The 19,637-nt window shown below is 37.6% G+C and overlaps 2 protein-coding genes across 4 annotated transcripts in view; both read left to right on the top strand.

The window, feature by feature from the left end:
- The window catches only part of pde3a (phosphodiesterase 3A, cGMP-inhibited), a 128,718-nt gene extending 123,465 nt beyond the window's left edge, over nt 1-5,253 (top strand). For all 3 annotated transcript variants that reach the window (XM_048155744.1, XM_048155743.1, XM_048155742.1), the window contains 2 exons: nt 1,256-1,514; nt 3,850-5,253. In XM_048155744.1, coding sequence (XP_048011701.1) covers nt 1,256-1,514; nt 3,850-4,232 — 642 coding nt within the window. In that variant the 3' untranslated portion in view covers nt 4,233-5,253. The remainder of the gene's footprint in view (nt 1-1,255; nt 1,515-3,849) is intronic.
- A 6,407-nt stretch (nt 5,254-11,660) lies between these two features.
- The window catches only part of slco1c1 (solute carrier organic anion transporter family, member 1C1), a 47,303-nt gene continuing 39,326 nt past the window's right edge, over nt 11,661-19,637 (top strand). Inside the window, exon 1 of the mRNA XM_048154836.1 lies at nt 11,661-12,140. The gene's annotated coding sequence lies outside the window, so the exon portion shown is untranslated. The remainder of the gene's footprint in view (nt 12,141-19,637) is intronic.

Raw genomic sequence — 19,637 nt, 5'->3', positions numbered from 1 at the left:
AAATTCTTACTGACCCCAAACTTTTGAACGGTAGTGTATAATGCTACAGAAGCTTTGTATTTCAGATAAATGCTGTTCTTTTGAACTTTCTATTCATCAAGGAATCCTGAAAAAAAAGTACACAACTGTTTTCAACATTGATAATAATCATAAATGTTTATTGAGCAGCAAATCAGCATATTAGAATGATTTCTGAAGGATCATGTGACACTGAAGACTGGAGTAACGATGCTGAAAATTCAGCTTTGCATCACAGGAATAAATTACTTTGTCAAATATATTTAAATAGTACACAGTTATTTTAAATTGTAATAATATTTCACAATATTACTGTTTTTTACTGTATTTTTAATTAAATAAATGTAGCCTTGGTGAGCAGACGAAACTTCTTTTAAAAACATTAAAAATCTTAGTGGTTCCAAACTTTTGGACTGTACTGTATATATATGTATATATATATATATATATATAACAAAATGTATATTTATATATAAAATATATAAAAAAAAGAAATTTTAAATTTATATATAAAATATTTGTATTTATATATTATATATTTATATATATCCATGTCTTTTTAGATAATATGGGGAAGAAAGATCTTTCGGAAGATGAAAAGCATGAAATGTTGCAATGTTGTGCAAAAGGCATGAAAACAACTAATATTGTGTGAAAACTGAATGGAGATTATCGAATTATCATAAGATTTGTGAGTGATTTAGAGCACAGCAGAACTCGGTCAGATAAAGGCTTATTAAGGAAAGTTTTTGTCAAACAAGATAATTATATTAAAAGGGCAGCTATAAAAAAGCCAGTGTTGAGCAGCAAACAGGTATTTGAAGCTGTTGATGTCTCTGGTGTCTTGAGAAGCTCTCCACACCACTAACCAAACCTCACAAAGAGAAACATTTACAGTCCACAATCTACCTTTAAAACTGCTAGTCAAATAAGGCTATACTTGCAATATTTGGTGTTCTTTATGCATCTACTATTGTAGACGGTGCAGATGAACAACAATATTTTTGCAGAAGATTTCAATTATAGCAACCAGGAAGGATCTAGGATATTTTTCCACTTAAATAACTTCATTTGTAACCCATCTTACTTTTGTAATATGGACAGAACTTGATATTTCTATTAGAAATGATTCATTGTGAATTGATTGGATCATAAAAATGTGTGAGTTTGCAGCATAAGATATAATTATTTCTTTCTTTTATATGTGATGTGTTTTCTCTTCATTCTGGTGTTTCAGGGTGATGAAGAGTCCAGCTTGGGCCTTCCCATCAGCCCCTTCATGGACCGTTCAGCGCCCCAGTTGGCCAAACTACAGGAGTCCTTCATCACACACATCGTCGGGCCTCTCTGCAACTCTTACGACTCTGCTGCCCTCATGCCTGGGCACTGGGTCAACCCTCAGCCCAAAGAGGGCGAGGATGCTGAGGAAGAGACAGATGAAGAGGATGAGGAAGACACACCGGAGGAAGACGGCTCCAGCAGCTCAGAGCTTTCCCGTGAGTTCACGTTTTTTTCCGTTCATAATTTGTAGATCAAGTACAATATCGGATCGAATCGTTTTTTGGGATTGACATCCGCATTTACTTACAGGAGTCAGTCTCAAAATGTCCTGTTCAAACAGCAGCCGACATACAACTAGTTGTTCAGTCTGGTTTAGTTCACACAGCGCAGGTTTTCCAAGAATGCGGTTGTGAATCATGAAATTTTACGGGTGTGAGTTCGGTTAATGCAGTCGTCACTCCAGTAAATAACTGAACTGTGTGTGAATGCAACCGTATTAAGGAATATTCAGGAATGATAACTGTATTCTGCTGCTGTGTGAACGTGGCCTAACACCCATATTTAACGTAAGTTATGATCACAGTCTTTATTACCACCAAATAAATTCTGATTGCCTCATCGGTAGAACCATTTTATGTAGACATTGGTGTAACTAAATTAAAAATGTTTCCGAAGCATAACTGTTGTGACAAATATAAGCTATATTTGAAATATAATATAATATAATATAATATAATATAATATAATATAATATAATATAATATAATATAATATATGATGTTTTTTCTTTTATTTAATTCATTATTTTTTTATTTCTTTCATAAATAGTAAATATGATTTATGCGGATCTGTGTGTATAAGCAGACACATTGCATGTCTTTTTTTTTTTGTTTTTTACTTTTTTTTACTTTTACTAATTCATAACTTAAAGCTAGTAGTCAAATAAGATAAACTATATTTCCAATGCAAAAAATATATTTTTATTTATGTATAAATAATAATAATAATAATAATAATAATAATAATAATTTTATAATTTTTAAAATATATATTTTTATTTTTTAAATATATTTATAAATAAATATACATGTACATATATATTTATAAATCGATAAAATATATTTTTGTGTTTTTTTTATTAATTTCTATTCAGAATGCATTTTTTATTAATGCAGCTTGTGTTTGTAATTTTTTATTTAATATTTTTTACTTCTATATGCAACATTTCTCTAAATCGTCATTTAAAGCTGCTGGTCAAATAAGATAAACTATATTTCCAATAATAAATATATATATATATATATATATATATATATATATATATATATATATATATATATATATATATATATTTTTTTTTTTTTTTTTTTTTTTTTATGTATAAATAATAATAATAATTTTATAATTTTTTAAATATATTTATAAATAAATATATATGTATGTATATATTTATAAATCGATAAAATATATTTTAGTTTTTTATTCATTTTATTCATAATGCATTTTTTATTAATTCAGTTTGTGTTTGTAATTTTTTATGTAATATTTTTTACTTCTATATGCAACATTTATTTAAATTGTCATTTAAAGCTGCTGGTCAAATAAGATAAACTATATTTCCAATACTAATATATATATATATATATATATATATATATATATATATATATATATATATATATATATATATATATTTATTTATTTATTTATTTATGTATAAATAATAATAATAATTTCATACTTTTTTAAAAATATATATTTTTTATTTTTAAAATATATTTATAAATAAATATATATATATGTATATATATAAATATAAATCGATAAAATATATTTTGTGTTTTTTATTCATTTTATTCATAATGGATTTTTATTAAATCAGTTTGTGTTTGTAATTTTTTATTTAATATTTTTTACTTCTATATGCAACATTTCTCTAAATCGTCATTTAAAGCTGCTGGTCAAATAAGATAAACTATATTTCCAATAATAAAATATATATATTTATTTATTTATGTATAAATAATAATAATAATTTCATAATTTTTTAAAAATATATATTTTTTATTTTTAAAATATATTTATAAATAAATATATATATATGTATATATATTTATAAATCGATAAAATATATTTTGTGTTTTTTATTCATTTTATTCATAATGGATTTTTATTAAATCAGTTTGTGTTTGTAATTTTTTATTTAATATTTTTTACTTCTATATGCAACATTTCTCTAAATCGTCATTTAAAGCTGCTGGTCAAATAAGATAAACTATCCAATACTAAAATTTTTTTTTTTTTTTTTTATGTATAAATAATAATAATAATATATTTATAAATAAATATATATGTATATATTTATAAATCGATAAAATATATTTTGTGTTTTTTATTCATTTTATTCATAATGCATTTTTTATTAAATCAGTTTGTGTTTGTAATTTTTTATTTAATATTTTTTACTTCTATATGCAACATGCAACATCTAAATCATCACTTAAAGCTGCTAGTATGAAAAACCCATTAACACTCTTTTCTTTTTGATAGAGAAACTATCTCCCAAGAAACGGCGGAAAGTGTTCTGCCAGATCACCCAGCACCTGCTGGAGAACCATGAGATGTGGAAGAAGGTCATTGCAGAAGAGTCTCAAAGCCAGACAGAAGAGGAGGAGTCCACATGCCTCAGTAACACGCCTGAGTCAATCCTAGCCATTGATGAAGAGGAGGAGGAGCCAGGGAGCAAGGAGGAGCCAACAGACGACCAGGAGGAGCAGTCAACAGAGGAGGAGGAGAGTCCTGTACCTGAAGAGACACATGAAACAGTGGAAACAGATGGCGAGACTGTAGCGGAAGCAGACACAGCAACTGTAGAAGACGATGCGGAGCTAATGGGAAAACGTGAGGAAACTGAAGACGAGGATCCAGAATGAATGACTTGCTGGTTTTAGACAAGAACACTGTCTGAAACTTTTTGTAGGCAAGCAAGACTCCTAAGAAATGGTTGCCAGCACATCACTTAGACACAACACTGTAGATGCTTGGGGAACATGTGCCTAAAGGAAACAGGGTGGGAAGGGGTGGTTCGGGATGAAGGGTTTGATTAACAATGAGTGGGCAGTGAACTATTAGCGTAAAGTGAGGTTTGATGCTAAAATTGACCAGGACATAGAGTTCTCCAGGGGGGTGGGGTGGGGTGGGGGGTTTCCTATATTTTCTAGACGTTATGTCGGTCAGTTTTGCAAGAAAACCCTCCTGCTGCACCTTAACCCACCAAACTTCGACAGGGGTCCCAGTGACCTGCAGCTACACAAGTTTGCAGGCTCGTCCGTTCTCCTCAACAAGCATTTCTGAGGAGCTTAGTGTCAAAGTCGGGAAAGAGAAATCAATCCACCGTGACCCTCGCCGGCTCCTTGAAGGCATCGCGCCTCACTCACGTATCCCATCAGCTGCAGTGGACGAAAGCAAATGTTCCAGAAACAGCATGCATTTGTGAAAATGCTACAAAAAGATTCCACGTGTGTAACACCATATGTTCCCGTGTCTGTCCTGCCATTGCTCTTTCTTTTCCTTTCCAGAGGTCCTTTCTATCACAGATGCTTGCACCATTGTCCTTGTCCCATTTCTGAAGGCGTCATGCCGAATGCTCCTCATTCTCTTCCCTCACCTTTTCCCCTCGGCATTCCATTAGTCCATGAACTGAGATCTTGCATTTCTCAGGATCAGACTGTTTTTGGATAACGGTACAAGGAGTCATTGGTTTTTACGGACTTTCTTGCAACTTTTTAATCTTTTGAATCTTGATTTGTGAGGACAAAGGGAATCTTTAGTTGTTTTTTAAAGTGTAATGTCTTCTAAACGTCAATGGCCTTTTTAACAATAGCCCAATTGTTGTTTTACCAGGTGATTTGATATATATATATATATATATATATATATATATATATATATATATATACACACGAACATACGTACAGTGCCCTCATCCATACATCATTCCTCTCATTATCATTTACCCTAACAAATGTCTGCAACTTTACAGACTGCCTTTTTCTCTCCCCGTCAAGCAGAGCTTCTGTTCCTGCATTTACGCTTCTTAGTAAACCTCTCCAGCAAGTTTTGAGAGCTGACTAAACTGCTCTGGCAAGTTTAACAGATCAAAGGCGCAGACTGGCCCGACGAGAGAGCCTCGGGCTCCCGCATTCCCCCGCAGTCGCATGTTCTCCCTCCAAACAAGGCCGTAGTTATGCTTCACAGTCGTCTCACGCAGCCGCCGTGGTAATGCAGGCAGGCATGTGAGCCACTGCGAGCTCCTCAGCCCAAGGGATGAGATGCTGAGCGCTGTCCCTCTCACATGAGCGGACCCAAAGACCATGTGCCGTACATGAGATACGGGCACCGGTCGACACGGCTGTCCACGCTCGCCTTTGATGTGCCGAAAGAGGCAGATTGCTGGTGACGGCGAGATGAAACACTTCTGCGGGCTTAATCACCTCAAGTCCGATGCCTTCAGTCACTTTGAAGGAGAGCCAATTAAAAACACCTAGGTAGGAGGCGACAGTCATGTGCTCTAGACCCATCTTTGAAACATCCCCTTCGATCGTAACGCAGTGTAAGCCTTAATATTATCAGGCAACGTGGTGCAATGTAGTTCAGCGAATTATTTAAGCAATACCGACCCTATGTGTACAGTAGATTGGTAGCGTTTCCAATTGCACTTTCTTTTTGTTGCTGTGTAACTATCACACAGCTCAAGTGTGTGTGTGTGCCAAAAATGACTTCAAATCCATTCTTCTCCCCAAAGTATGAAACACCATTTTTGTTCACCGTAGCTCAGGAGTGTCCAAAGCTGCTCCTGGAGGGCCACTGTCCTGTAGAGTTTAGCCTCAACACACCTGCCTGGAAGATGCTAGTATGCCTAGTAAGCGAAAATCATCCGCTATACCCTCATTCACTATTCCCTGCATTAGTCCACTAATATAGTCCACTTGAAGGAGTGAATGAAAACAAGTGACTGAATTCGGACACTGAGTGTGCCAGAAGGGCACATAGTTTGTGCTTGCTGGTTAATAATCATTTGAAACTTAGAAAAGTTCCAGCTCCAGTAGTAATGAAAATATTTAGCCTATCTTTATGTCTAAATGTTAATTAAACAATTTAATAATCAATTAAAAAGGAATTTATACCTGTATGATATTACGCTGTAGCAACATTGGACCAGCGGTTACGAAAATGGATGGATGATTCATCTGCGAACGCCATCTTCTGGCGAGACACGGGAATTCATTTGGCGCGCGACTCTCAGGGCCCTATCATACACCCGGTGCAATGCGACGCCAGGCACGACGCAAGTGTTTTTTGCTAGTTTCAGCCCAACGAAGTTATCATTTTCAGGTCCAGCGCCATGTTGTTTAAATATGCACTCGCGCCCATCATGGGCATGCTGTGTTCAGGTGCGTTGTTGGCGTGTTGCTATTTTGAGGCAACTGAAAATGACTGCACCATTGACCAACAAAAACCTGGCCTAAAGTCAATGGCGCAGCATTTTTATTTTTGTATTTTGTTATTTAAAGGTTGCGTTAAAAATAGGCGAGTGTACAATGCTTGTTACACACGCGCAGCACACAAACATGCCAAATTTTACAAATAAAAGGATTCCTCTCTGGAGAAGCGTCCAGTCTTTCCGTTTGCAAATTCCGCCATGTAAATAGCAAATCCGCCAATGTGCAAGCACACCTGACTTTTAAAGGGAATGGGAGATGACACTCTAATTGGTTTATTACACGTTACGCCCAAAACACACCCCCTTGACTCATTAAGAGACTATGTACAACCCTTTTAGACCATGCGCTTGGCGCATCGACCATTTTTTCCGTTGTTAAATTAGCAAAAGTGGATTCGGACATGCCCTAAGTGCGCTTCAGAACGTGCTTAGATCATTAAAATAGGGCCCTCACAGTGCATTATGCAGTGCATTGTTAGATTGAATGAGTGCACACGATAACGTCCACTATGGTTTCGAACACCACTAAAATAACTGTCCCCTCAAATAGTGCCCTATTTAAGGATATAGGGGCGATTTCAGACACAGCCCTTGATTAGCTGCTTCACGTGTGTTAAATTAGGGTTGAAGTTAAACTCTGCAGGACAGTGGCCCTTCAGGAGCAAGATTGGACCTCCCTGCTGGTCTTCTCAGTGGCTGAAAGAGCATGTAAAGGCCATGTGTGCTTGTGAGCGTGTGTGGTGGCAGTATGAGTGCTTTTTATTTGTACATGGCGTCATTTTCAGAGGTTATTGTAATTCTGCATTAGGCCGTAGATTTGTAACCCCAGGCCAGAGATATTAACCCTTTGGTGCATGAATTATTAAATCACAAATAATAGTCTTAATGTTTTTATTACCTTTTTTTAAGAACAAAAAAAAAAAAAAAAAAAAAAAAGAATTCCCAGTCTTTTTCCAAAAATAACGCATTTTGAGAGCGTTACTGTCCACTGCAATAAGATATAGTAGTTGTTACGTGCTGCATCCCTTTTGTTTGCCATTTTGAGTTTGTTGTCATTAAAAAACATAGAATATAAAAAAGATTGTCACTATGAATTGTAGATAAGTGTCAAAGGTCTTCACCTTAAAATAGCTTTTAAAGATCTGTGCACTGTTGTGTACATCATGCATCAAAGTGTTACATTATTCGGTTGTGTTCGCGCTATCCCAGCTAACCAAAAGAAGTTCTAAGAACGTTTTGCTACATTCTTATTAAAGGATTAGTTCACTTCAGAATTAAAATTTCATGATAATTTACTCACCCCCATGTCATCCAAGATGTTCATGTCTTTCTTTCTTCAGTGTAAAAGAAATTAAGGTTTTTGAGGAAAACATTCCAGGATTTTTCTCCATAAAGTGGACTTCAGTGGAGACCAACGGGTTGAAGGTCCAGAAGAAGTCCGGAAGTACCGCGGTAGGGCGAAAAACATCTCATTTTCTCCTCCAACTTCAAAATCATCCGATATCGTTGTTTTACCTTTTTTTGTAAAGGCCGTTTGACTTAGCCTTTGCACGTTCGCTTTGTAGACACTGGGTCAGAACTTCAGCTTACGTCACGCCTGACCTTTCTAACATGATTACGTAATGCGTGGCGCAGTGCAAGAAGAGCATTTGCGGTTAAAAAGTATACCAATTTTTATTTAGAAAATGACCGATTGTTTCGCTAGATTAGACCCTTATTCCTCGGCTGGGATCATGTAGAGCTCTTTGAAGCTGCACTGAAATTATTTGGATCTTCAACTCGTTGAAGTCCACTATATGGAGAATAATCCTGGAATGTTTTCATCAAAAACCTTAATTTAATTTCAACTACAGAAAGAAAGACATGAACATCTTGGATGACATGGGGGTGAGTTAGGAAATTTTAATTCTGAAGTGAACTAATCCTTTAAGTTATGAAAACATTGTTTAAAACATCCAGTTTATTAAATGTTTTTTTAAAAATGGAACATACCATTTGATCATTCTGCAAATGTTACTTTTGAATGTTCTCTGAACATTCTGAAACAAACATTCTAAAAACTTTCAGGAAAAAAATTCCGTGAACAATGCATAAATATTGATTTTGTGCCAATATTTTGAGAACATCATTATAGACCAGATAACTTGGAACGGACACTCTATTAATACTACTGGAAGATCATTTGTTCATAATTTTGCCAGAACGTTCTGAGAAAGTTCCCTGTTAGCTGGGATATTTCCCAAAATAAATGTAACTAATAATATTATAACCTACAATCAAATCCATCAAATTTAAAAACATTATTTCCCAGTTTAACTAAGAAATACGTGACATTATGGAAGAATTTATTATGCAATATGGCTCCGCCCCTTTCATCTCACTGTTGGATTATGGGTAGCCCACTACGAATTGATTAGAATAAGAGCAGTGGGGACATGTTGGGAATCGCCTTACTGCGAGTCTTTGACGATCAAAGGTCATTGATATTGATGTCTAAAAGTGTTTCAAACCCAGAATCGTCAGACACCCACCCGGAGGTCCATTATTTCAGATTTGCTTCCACCCAGACAGTATTCAGAGAGACTCAACAAAAACTGTGGAAGTAGCCAGCGATCCCACACATTTGATGTGCATGTGCTTCATGATTGCGTGTGTGTTGCTTTTCAGCTCTGATCTGCGTTTGGTGGCTCTGATTCCAGATCCCGTACGTGACGGCAAACTCTTGTGTCAGAATGACAGGCACAAATCTCGAGAAACCAGTGTGGGCATGTTCATAATGTAATTTCACCAAATTCATCTTTTTCACCCATGCCCTTAGGAGTGAAATAAATTACAGTTCAGCTCAAATACCTGTCGAGGTATTGCAGAAAGGCACGACGACTGGGTCGCATCCCTCCAGATTTTTTTGAACTTGACCAGAATTTCAGGTTCACAGGAGAGGTCGCACGTCATACAAGAAGCTGGTCGTTTTTATCTGTTTCCTTTGTATTTCCTGTTCATAAGCTCGTTCCTTCATCTTCAGCTGTACGCGTCTGATAACCGTGTCCACCGGGCACCCGTTTCGTTCACCTTGAGAACCAAACAAGCTTTACACCTCTCTGAGAAAGAGAAATGAGACTTGTACTTTTTTTATATAGTCGGCACTTCACTGACAAAATAATTATTTTTCTTCTCACTTGTATCTTGCACTTAACACATGTAGCAATACCTATAGAAAGGGGAACTGTGTAAATCACCAGTATTCGTAAAGTGAAATATTCATTTTATCGCTGATTGTTGTTCCATTTTGTACAAAACGATATTGTGTACAGGTTAAAAATGAAACGAAACAAAAACAAAGCCAAAAAAAGGGACGAAAAAGATGAAAATGACAACTGAAGTCTTTTAGATAAACATTATTTATTTTTACTGTTTTGTAATTTAGACACTATACTGTAGCTCCTCTATTGCCAGACTTACTGGAAGTGCCTCTTGGTATAATGTAACATACAGAAAATATATATTGAGATTATTAGAACCTGTCACAAGCTGAACATTGTGGATGTTGTAATGTGAATACAGTTTAATAATACGAGTGAAATACTGTGGTATCGAATGTCTCTGTGTTCTTAATTATTTATTCCTTGCTTCATTGATTTTTTTTTTTTTTTTTTTATCCCTATAATTCAATCTGAAGGTTTTCAACTAAACAAGCTCACGACAAAGGGTAAACCGTCAAATATTTATACAATTGTCTAGGGGTTTTTTTGGTCTCCTGTCTCAATCGAAGTCAAGGTAAGATCCCACACCCATTATGCCAGGTTAAATTAAGCAAAAATATGCACTCAACTTCACCAAGCAGCTCATTTAATTCAAGTTCAGGACTTGGCTTCAGTTTTGAGCTACGTGTGCCAACTTGATGCTGAAGCAGTTCTATGAAGATCAGAGTTCGACAAATAAGTTGGCGTTCAGCATGAAGTATTATGGCACATTGTTTGCTTGCGTTCTCAAAGAACGTGGAGAAAGGACACTTATATAAGTGGATTATGAACAGGGCTTAAGGGACATGTTGCTTTGAACTCATTAGTAGCGGATTTGTCTAAAACCATAGATTTTTTTTTATGCTGACAGCAACAATGTTCTGAATCAGCCCTCTAAACGTCAGCTTTTTAGACGTACCATGAGATTAGTCGTGTCCCTGGCATCCGTGTGCGTTTCCTAAAGCTTGAGGTGTGTGTAATTCATACTTGCACATCTCGCTGCATTGCAAAGGGCCTTTAAATGCAGCTCACCCCATATCTCTTCAGAAATCATCACTGCTTTATTCTCTGTACACTTTACACGGTTTGCAATGTGACCTACAGAAAGGCTACTGTAATGTGGGTCATTATTGTGGATCCTTTTACCACTAGTGAAAATTTACTGTAGTTTCAAACAGTAGAGCATGCCAAGGCCAAGGTCACGGGTTTGCAGGGGATGCATGAACTGATAAAATGTATATCTTGAATGCAATGTAAGTTGTTTTGGATAAAAGCCTCTGCCATAATAAATGTAAATGTACATTCTGTTCTCTTAACCACTTATCTACTATGCGATTTACCGGCTAGGGGGAAAAAAAACGTTGTGCAGTAGGCATCAAATTTTTTTTCCCCTAAATTTTCACATTACACATTTATATTATTAGCGTAACACTTTGAGTAAAAAGATAAAGCTGCACTATGGGAAAATTTTAGTTGAAAAATAAATCCATTGAGCACATTAAAAATTAGTGTTTTAAAATGTCTCATTGCCTTGCCACGATTCGCGTTTAATTTAAGCCAGAGGTCTTCCTGGAGAGTTTAGCTCCAACCCTAATCAAACACACCTGACGCAGCTAATCAAGCTCTTCAGGATGGCTTGAAACTACACATGCAGGTGTGCTGAAGCAGGTTGGAAATAATCTTTCCAGGACAGTGGTTCCCCGGGAGCAGGATTGAAGACCTCTGATTTAATCAGTCGGGTCGGATATCGCGGGAAATGCCTGTTTCACGTCACTGTCATGTCATGTCCGTAAACAATAGAGGACATCCATCTATTCAACATTCAACAATATAGCACGAGTTTATGTTTGTATTTAGTGGTGTGGGGTAGGGGCATATTATATGTACGCTAATTGTAAAATCATGTAAAAAGCAACCACCTGAGGAGTCATCCGCTGAACAAATAAGCCTCGTTCAGAACGGAATTTGCAAGCAAATGGAAGGTGACAAAGCACTTATGTCACTCATGAACATCGGACTGCTTTTCAGAGATGGTGATAACTTCAAGACTTCAAAGGATTTAAAACCAACCCAGATATGGCGTTTTTCTTTCGAGACAGGTAAGACATCTAGTGATGAGGCTTGTTCGAGATGCATCGGCGCTGCGCAGACCGATCGGTGTATGACATCATCAAAGTACCGCGAGAGCGATTCAAAAGCATATGCTCTCCAAACGCTCTCGAAGTAGTTTAATGTCATACGCCGATCGGTCTGCGCAGCGCCGATGCATCTCGAACAAGCCTATTGTTATTCTGCGTTCACGTCATTACCGTGATTACAACACGTGAAATTCTACTAGAGCTGTAAATCTGACTAGGAATTATGCGTTTCTTTGGCAACACTATCAAAGCTAAAACGAATGTGCAGCTAAGGTGGTAAAAGTCGGAGCTCTCAGGCCCCGTTTACACTAGTAAAACAGATTTTTAAAATGAAATTGATCCTCGTCTACACTGGCGTTTCCACAGCGTTTCAGAAACGATCTCCGTCTGTACTACACGACCGAAAACGCATGTCACGTGACTGTTCATGCACATAGCATGTAGGTTGCTGAAGTATTTTTTTTTTTAAAAAATACAGTTTAAGGGGCCGTTCACACAGAACGCGTCTTTGCATCTAAAAACGCGTGACGCAGCGCTCAGGAGTGGTTTTAAAAAAAGCACAGCATAGAACGCGAGTCTCGAGACGCGCCTTTGAGACGTGATGCAATAACGACAATAACGGAAATAATAGAAATAGGCAAACTGCAGAATTTACAGATTCAAGTTTTAACATGGAAAAAAAGAAAATAAGATAATAATGAGCGCCTCCTCCGTCATGTTGCCATTATATAAAACAGTTGTCATGCCAACTCGCAACGCTTGCCCCGCCTCCAAGTTCTTCTGATTGGTCCACTGTTTTGGAACTGACATTGATGAGCGGCACTGCGTGTAAAAGTTGAAATTCTTTTAACTCGACACGGCATCTTAAAAACGCGGCGCTCATGTGCGAGGCGCTGCAAAAGACTCGAGACGCGAGCGTGACGGTCATGCACGTCCGTCAAGCCAAGCGCGTGTTTACATAGAAAAACAATGGGAAAGTAGTGCATTGGAATAGAAAAACGCGTTCTGTGTGAATGGCCCCTAACTGCGCAATGGCTGCTAAAAATGACAACAAAGCCAGCAAAGATTGCAGTTCAGTCTCCATGTTTTTGTTTACACGGTCATCAAGGATATGCAGAGCTAATGTGGTAGTCATGCCATCATTTTCAAAAGTCTCCATTTTGGTCCGTTTATACTTAAATGCAACCCTGGTGTTTTTAAACTAAAACCGGGTCTGCAGCGTTTTTGAAAGTCTCCGTTTTGGAGGTTCGAAAACGCCAGCATAGTGTAAACAAAAGGCCTGACCCTAGCAAAACATATGTGTTTTAAAACGAAAATGCACTAGTGTAAACGGGGTCTCATAAAATTCTGAATTTACCGATTGTAATGTCAGAATCTGTCATTTCGACTTGGCGTGAACGCACTTTTATGTCGATAATAGTGTTCCCTAGATTTTGTAACGTTATTTACTTTAAAACAATTGTTGTGAGCCAAAACAACAGTGGAGGACAATTTCTGTACCGGTACGTCTCAAAAACATTTTATTCATCTGCACTGAAGAACTCCATTACCAAAAGAATGTTCCTCTGCGAGTAACTTGCAGTTTTACATCAAAACCGCTAGAGGGCCAAATGTTCCATACTGCAGCTTTAAAGGTGCAGTAAGTGATTTCTGAGAAGTAAGGGGTGTGTCCACTCATCAGAGGGGAGGTGCCTGTGTTGCATAGCATGTATGTGAATTTGGGGGTGGAGCTATAAAGATAGGGGTGTGATCCTTTTGAGTAGGGGCTTGTTTGTTTTGATGATTTCAAATATCAGCAGTGTTTCTCAGAAATCGCTTACTGCACCTTTAATAGCGGCAAGTACTTGTGGAAAATCTGAGCATTTGTAAATTCTTTATTTTTCACAACTTTTCTTTGTTTTAATCTTTGAGAAATCCTAACTGCTATCTTTTACACGCTTTCTGCCCGTGCTGATCGTGTGTTGAAGTCCAGAATAACAGGATGCGAAATGATAAATTTTGAGGCCAGTCAATGTGCCAAAGGTTTTGCTTGTGTGTCATTCCTTTAACTTCTCCTGATCCAGTTTTAAGCTGTTCTCATCCGCTGATCCTAAACTGAGTGTCTGGAAGGTTAATTGCAGTGGGAACTGAGCTGGCTGTGTGCTGGTCAAGAGTGTCCATCACATCCTCTGACCAGTGTAAGAGAAGTCTTAAGCACTTTCACTAATTGGAGCACCTGCTTAATCCACCTCAGACTCCAGATCAATAAAGGAGTCAATCCTTCTGTTGCAGCATTTATTAGTGGTGTTTTCTCAACTTGCAATCATACATAGGGGAATCAACCCTTGAAACTAAAGTTTACCCTTATTACGGCAGTGCAGAGCATTGAAATAGTGCATCAAACACAAAACATTCCAACATCTGTAAACATAACTGTCAAACAAAACTGTTTTTGACAGGCATGCCTTCAAGAAATTACTCAGTAACAGCCATCTTAATTGACATTAGTTCAAGATCCAAAATCTGAAATTAGGCATGAATAGCATGATCTGAAAGTATGTAGTGAACCAAACACATTGTAAAGAAAAATGGTTGAATGGTGTAAGTGATCAAGGAAAAATGTCTGCAGTCAGGTGGTTGTATTGAAGCCCATGAGACTGGAAAAGGTTTCAGAAAGGATTCTTTAAAGCCTTAGGCCTCCATTACTCCATAGTCAGGGAGATTTACAAATTAAATGCACAAATTCAGCAGCGTTACTATTCTCGTCCTGCAAGATCAGAGAGACGCTCAAGAACCCTCAAACGGTGTGCTGTGAATGTCATGCTAAATTTTAGAAGTAAACTGGTTTGTCAGTGGTTTTTTGGTTCTGTAAAGTTTTAAAAAAAAATGTTTTATTATACTGTATGTTCTTCATATCGCCCATGATCATATGGGTTCTGTGAAGAACAATGGAACTTAAAAAGGTTTTAACTTTTTTTTAAGACTGATATGGGTAGTGGACATAAACCTCGTCTAAAGGTTTTGGTCCTTAATATTGGGCTTGGTCACCATTAAATAGTTATTGATATTATTATTATTATTATTATTATTATTATTATTAAAATAAATAATCACCTTTTCCTGCACTTGTTCTTTCAAATATAATTTACTATAGACTAGGTTACACTTAGTGTACATATTTTTGGGTAATATGTAAATTCATGACTAGTCATTTTTTAAAATAGACCCAAATTAGATCATGCATAAATATTAAAGTGGACCTATAATGCCACTTTTACAAGATGTTTCAGCTCAAAATACCCAATTTATTATACACTATATTGCCAAAAGTTTTGGGACGCCTGCCTTTTCATGCACATGAACTTTAATGACATCCCATTCTTAATCCGTAGGGTTTAATATGGAGTTGGCCCACCCTTTGCAGCCATTCCTTTCAGAAGTGTTTATCTGTGGAAGTCAGAGCCGGGTATAATTGATCTGGATATAGGAGGACGGACGTGTCAGTGCTAAAGAAAATGATTACAGTTTATTCTTTCATATATGCAGACTAATAGACTCATAATAGAATATATATACACTGTATTGCCAAAAGTTTTGGGACGCCTGCCTTTCCATGCACATGAACTTTAATGACATCCCATTCTTAATCCGTAGGGTTTAATATGGAGTTGGCCCACCCTTTGCAGCTATAACAGCCTCAACTCTTCTGGGAAGGCTTTCCACAAGGTTTAGGAGTGTGTTTATGGGAATTTTTGACCATTCTTCTAGAAGCGCATTTGTGAGGTCAGGCAGTGATGTTGGCGGGAAGGCCTGGCTCACAGTCTCCGCTCTAATTCATCCCAAAGGTGTTCTGTCGGGTTGAGGTCAGGCCCGTCAAGTTCCTCCACACCAAACTCACTCATCCATGTCTTTATGGACCTTGCTTTGTGCACTGGTGCGCAGTCATGTTGGAGCAGGAAGGGGCCATCCCCAAACTGTTCCCACAAAGTTGGGAGCATGAAATTGTCCAAAATGTCTTGGTATGCTGAAGCATTAAGAGTTCCTCTCATTGGAACTAAGGGTTCAAGCCCAACTCCTGAAAAACAACCCCACACCATAATCCCCCTCCATCAAACTTTACACTTGACACAATGCAGTCAGGCAAGTACCGTTCTCCTGGAACCACCAAACCCAGACTCCAGAGAACATGTCTCCACTGCTCTAGAGTCCAGTGACGGCGTGCTTTACACCACTGCATCCAACGCTTTGCATTGCACCTGGTGATGTAAGGCTTGGATGCAGCTGCTCGGCCATGGAAACTCATTCCATGAAGCTCTCTACACACTGTTCTTGAGCTAATCTGAAGGCCACATGAAGTTTGGAGGTCTGTAGGTATTGACTCTGCAGAAAGTTGGTGACTTCTGCGCACTGTGTGCCTCAGCATGCGCTGACCCCGCTCTGTGATTTTACCTGGCCTACCACTTTGTGCCTGAGTTGCTGTTGTTCCCAATTGCTTCCACTTTGTTATAATGCCACTAACAGTTGAAAAATGGAATATTTAGCAGTGAGGAAATTCCACAAATGGACTTATTGCACAGGTGGCAACCTATCACGGTACCACGCTTGAATTCACTGAGCTCCTGAGAGTGACCCATTCTTTCACAAATGTTTGTAGAAGCAGATTTTATACAGTTCAGTTCAGTTTCAGTTTATTGTCATATGCATATTCGTACAGAGTACCACAGCAATGAAATACAATGTGCCTTAGCACTCTCTCAACACCAGTCAATAAATAATATAGAATAAAATAGAATAAAAATAAAAATAATTTAAAAACATACGCTCAAACCTCAGCCCTCCTTCCACTTACACTATCATTCAGTAACCTTACGGCCTGTGGATAAAAACTGTCCCTAAAACGTGACGTACGTGTTGGGATGTTCTGCCAACGTCTCCCTGATGGGAGTTGGGGAAAAAAGACTATGTGCCGGATGACTAACATCCTGTATAATTCTCAGTGCCTTCCCAATGCTGCGTTTCCAATAAATATCCTGTAGTGATTCCAATGGAACCCCAATAATTTTTGATGCAGTTTTAACCACTTTTGTCAGAAGATTCAATTCACTTGAAGTAGCCCTGTGGACCTGTGGCCATGGAAGTGATTGGAACAGCTGAATTCAATGATTTGGAGGGGTGTCCCAATACTTTTCGCAATATAGTGTAGCTTGTCAAATTTGCCCCTATTTGGGTGTGAGCAAAAACACACCGTTTTTATGTGTGTCCCTTTAAATGCAAATGAGCTGCTGCTCCCCGCCCCCTTTCCAGAAGAGGGCGGAGCTTTAACAGCTCAACAACAACAAAGCTGGAGAATCTCACGCAGCCAAAATGAGCATTGTCAGTAACGGTGTTCAGCCTTACATTGTTCAAACCGGAGTCGACACTGATGGAGAGACTCAGGAAGAAGTTACAACTTTTAGGACGTTTCTGAATGGTTAGTGGATAAATTTATGTAGTTGCTGTGGAGTTGATTCAAAACAAAATTGTGGTGTCGTGGGTGAAAACGTGTAGATTAAGGGGCAGTAATATTATAATAAGATCACCTTCCTACTTCACTAGGGGAGCAAAATCTGAGCGGCTCATTTTTTTTCACATGCTTGCAGAGAAAGGCATACCAAAACTAAGTTACTGGGTTGTCCTTTTTCATATTTTCTGGGTTGTTAGATGCACCGGGGACCCGATTATAGCACTTAAAGTCATATTTTCATGATATGTCCCCTTTACCTCTCATTCAAGCACACAGGGCTTCCATAGACTTACATTTAAAAAAAAAAAAAAAAAAAGCAAAAGCTTCTTTTAATATGGCAACAGTTGCTACGGTAGGATTGGTCAGTAATGTTTTTAAGGCGGGGCTTAGCGAAGGTTCAGCTGAGGATCTCATTCTGCAATACTTCCATTACGCATGAGTCCATTTCACAATAGAAGATTAAGAGCATATATCACGCACTCTGTTTGACCGCAGCTCTTACACAAGCGGTCGCATTCGCCTTGACAGAAAATGTAGGTTTTCCGATCTCTCGTCTAGGGGAGTGAGAAGGGCTTTACAAATAATGAGTCATGGGTCTGGCACACAACACCCTCTTCATCAAGATCATTAGAAGTGTAAGTGATGCATAAAACCTCCTCCTGAGCACATACTGCAGGTGACACGGGTGGAGACGTCTCTTATAGAGCAGGAGGAACTTCCTGGAAACACGCATTAATCACAGATTATTCTTGTGCTTAATTATTTGAATTCACAGAAAAAGGAGGTACAACCAAGGACATTCAAATCATTATTACACAGTCTGATGTCATGTGCATGGCTGAGATTTGAGATTTATCTTTTGTGCACAAAAATAGCATCTTTATATCTGGTTATGACGTCACACGTGGCCCTCAAATGCAAACGGTGGTACATTTTATCTCTGTAGCGTGCATATAATCAGTTCAAGGACGTGAGCGGTTGTTGTGTTGTGCATCAAGTCAAGACGGTTCTAGTTGCAGCTATAGCATTTGTTTCTTATCTTCATGAGTTTGCACAAATATATATGGTTGCCTTGGGTTTATACCTCAAAGGAACCATTGAGTTGGTGCAAGAATTGAACTCTGAGTCACAAATAGCTCATTATTCATATTCTCAGCTGTAATTATTATTATTCAGCGTCATAGATTATCCAGTACTTGTTTTGTCATGTAGCAGTGATACTGTAAATGGGCTAACCCAGTAATAAAGGACCATGTCAAGAATACAGAGCTGAAGTAGCCGTTTGTTCGACAGACCACTGCAACGGGCGAGAATGGATTAGTCAAATCCTATTAGAAAATCCAGGCCAAGAATTCTGCCATACTTCTGTCGAAGCAAGTACAGATTACTAATGCCGAAAATCATTCAAAGCCGAGCGCCTGTTTAAAAGCAGCTACTAAAAGGCTCCAGTTTGTGTCATGTCTGTGTAAAGAGAATCCAGAATTGGGTGTTGACGTGTCTTATTTTAGCCCAGTTATACTCCTGACACCTATATCAAACAGCACAGATATCAATTACACCGTATGAGTCATTCCCTGAAATTACTGAAGGAGAAATGAAAACTTGATTGCATTGGTTCTGTCCAGAGCAAATGGACACTCTAAATATACTGCCTAAAAGTACCTTGTTATTAATATGAAGGAGTTTTCTGTATTGATTTTTCTCACAGGTGTTTTACCCATATTTTGAATTACGCATTGCACTGTTGTGTTTTAGGATTGAAGGAAATCATAAACTTAAACTTCATAAACTTAACAGAAATTGTTTTTGTTTTTTTCATGACATTACTTATTTATTTTTATTTTTTTTAAGTAACCCTGTTATTAGGTTTAAAAAAACTGAATTACTAGCTGGTGGGAAGCACGCACTTATTTTTTTATAATATTTTACATTTTAAACAGTAGTTGGCAAAGCTTTTTTTATTTTAGTATGGCTGC

This window comes from Megalobrama amblycephala, linkage group LG14 (genome assembly GCF_018812025.1).
Source record: "Megalobrama amblycephala isolate DHTTF-2021 linkage group LG14, ASM1881202v1, whole genome shotgun sequence".
NCBI classification, from domain to species: Eukaryota; Metazoa; Chordata; class Actinopteri; order Cypriniformes; family Xenocyprididae; genus Megalobrama; species Megalobrama amblycephala.
The sequence above is the reverse complement of the archived record's forward strand: the minus strand, read 5'-3'. Positions and strand labels throughout refer to the sequence as shown.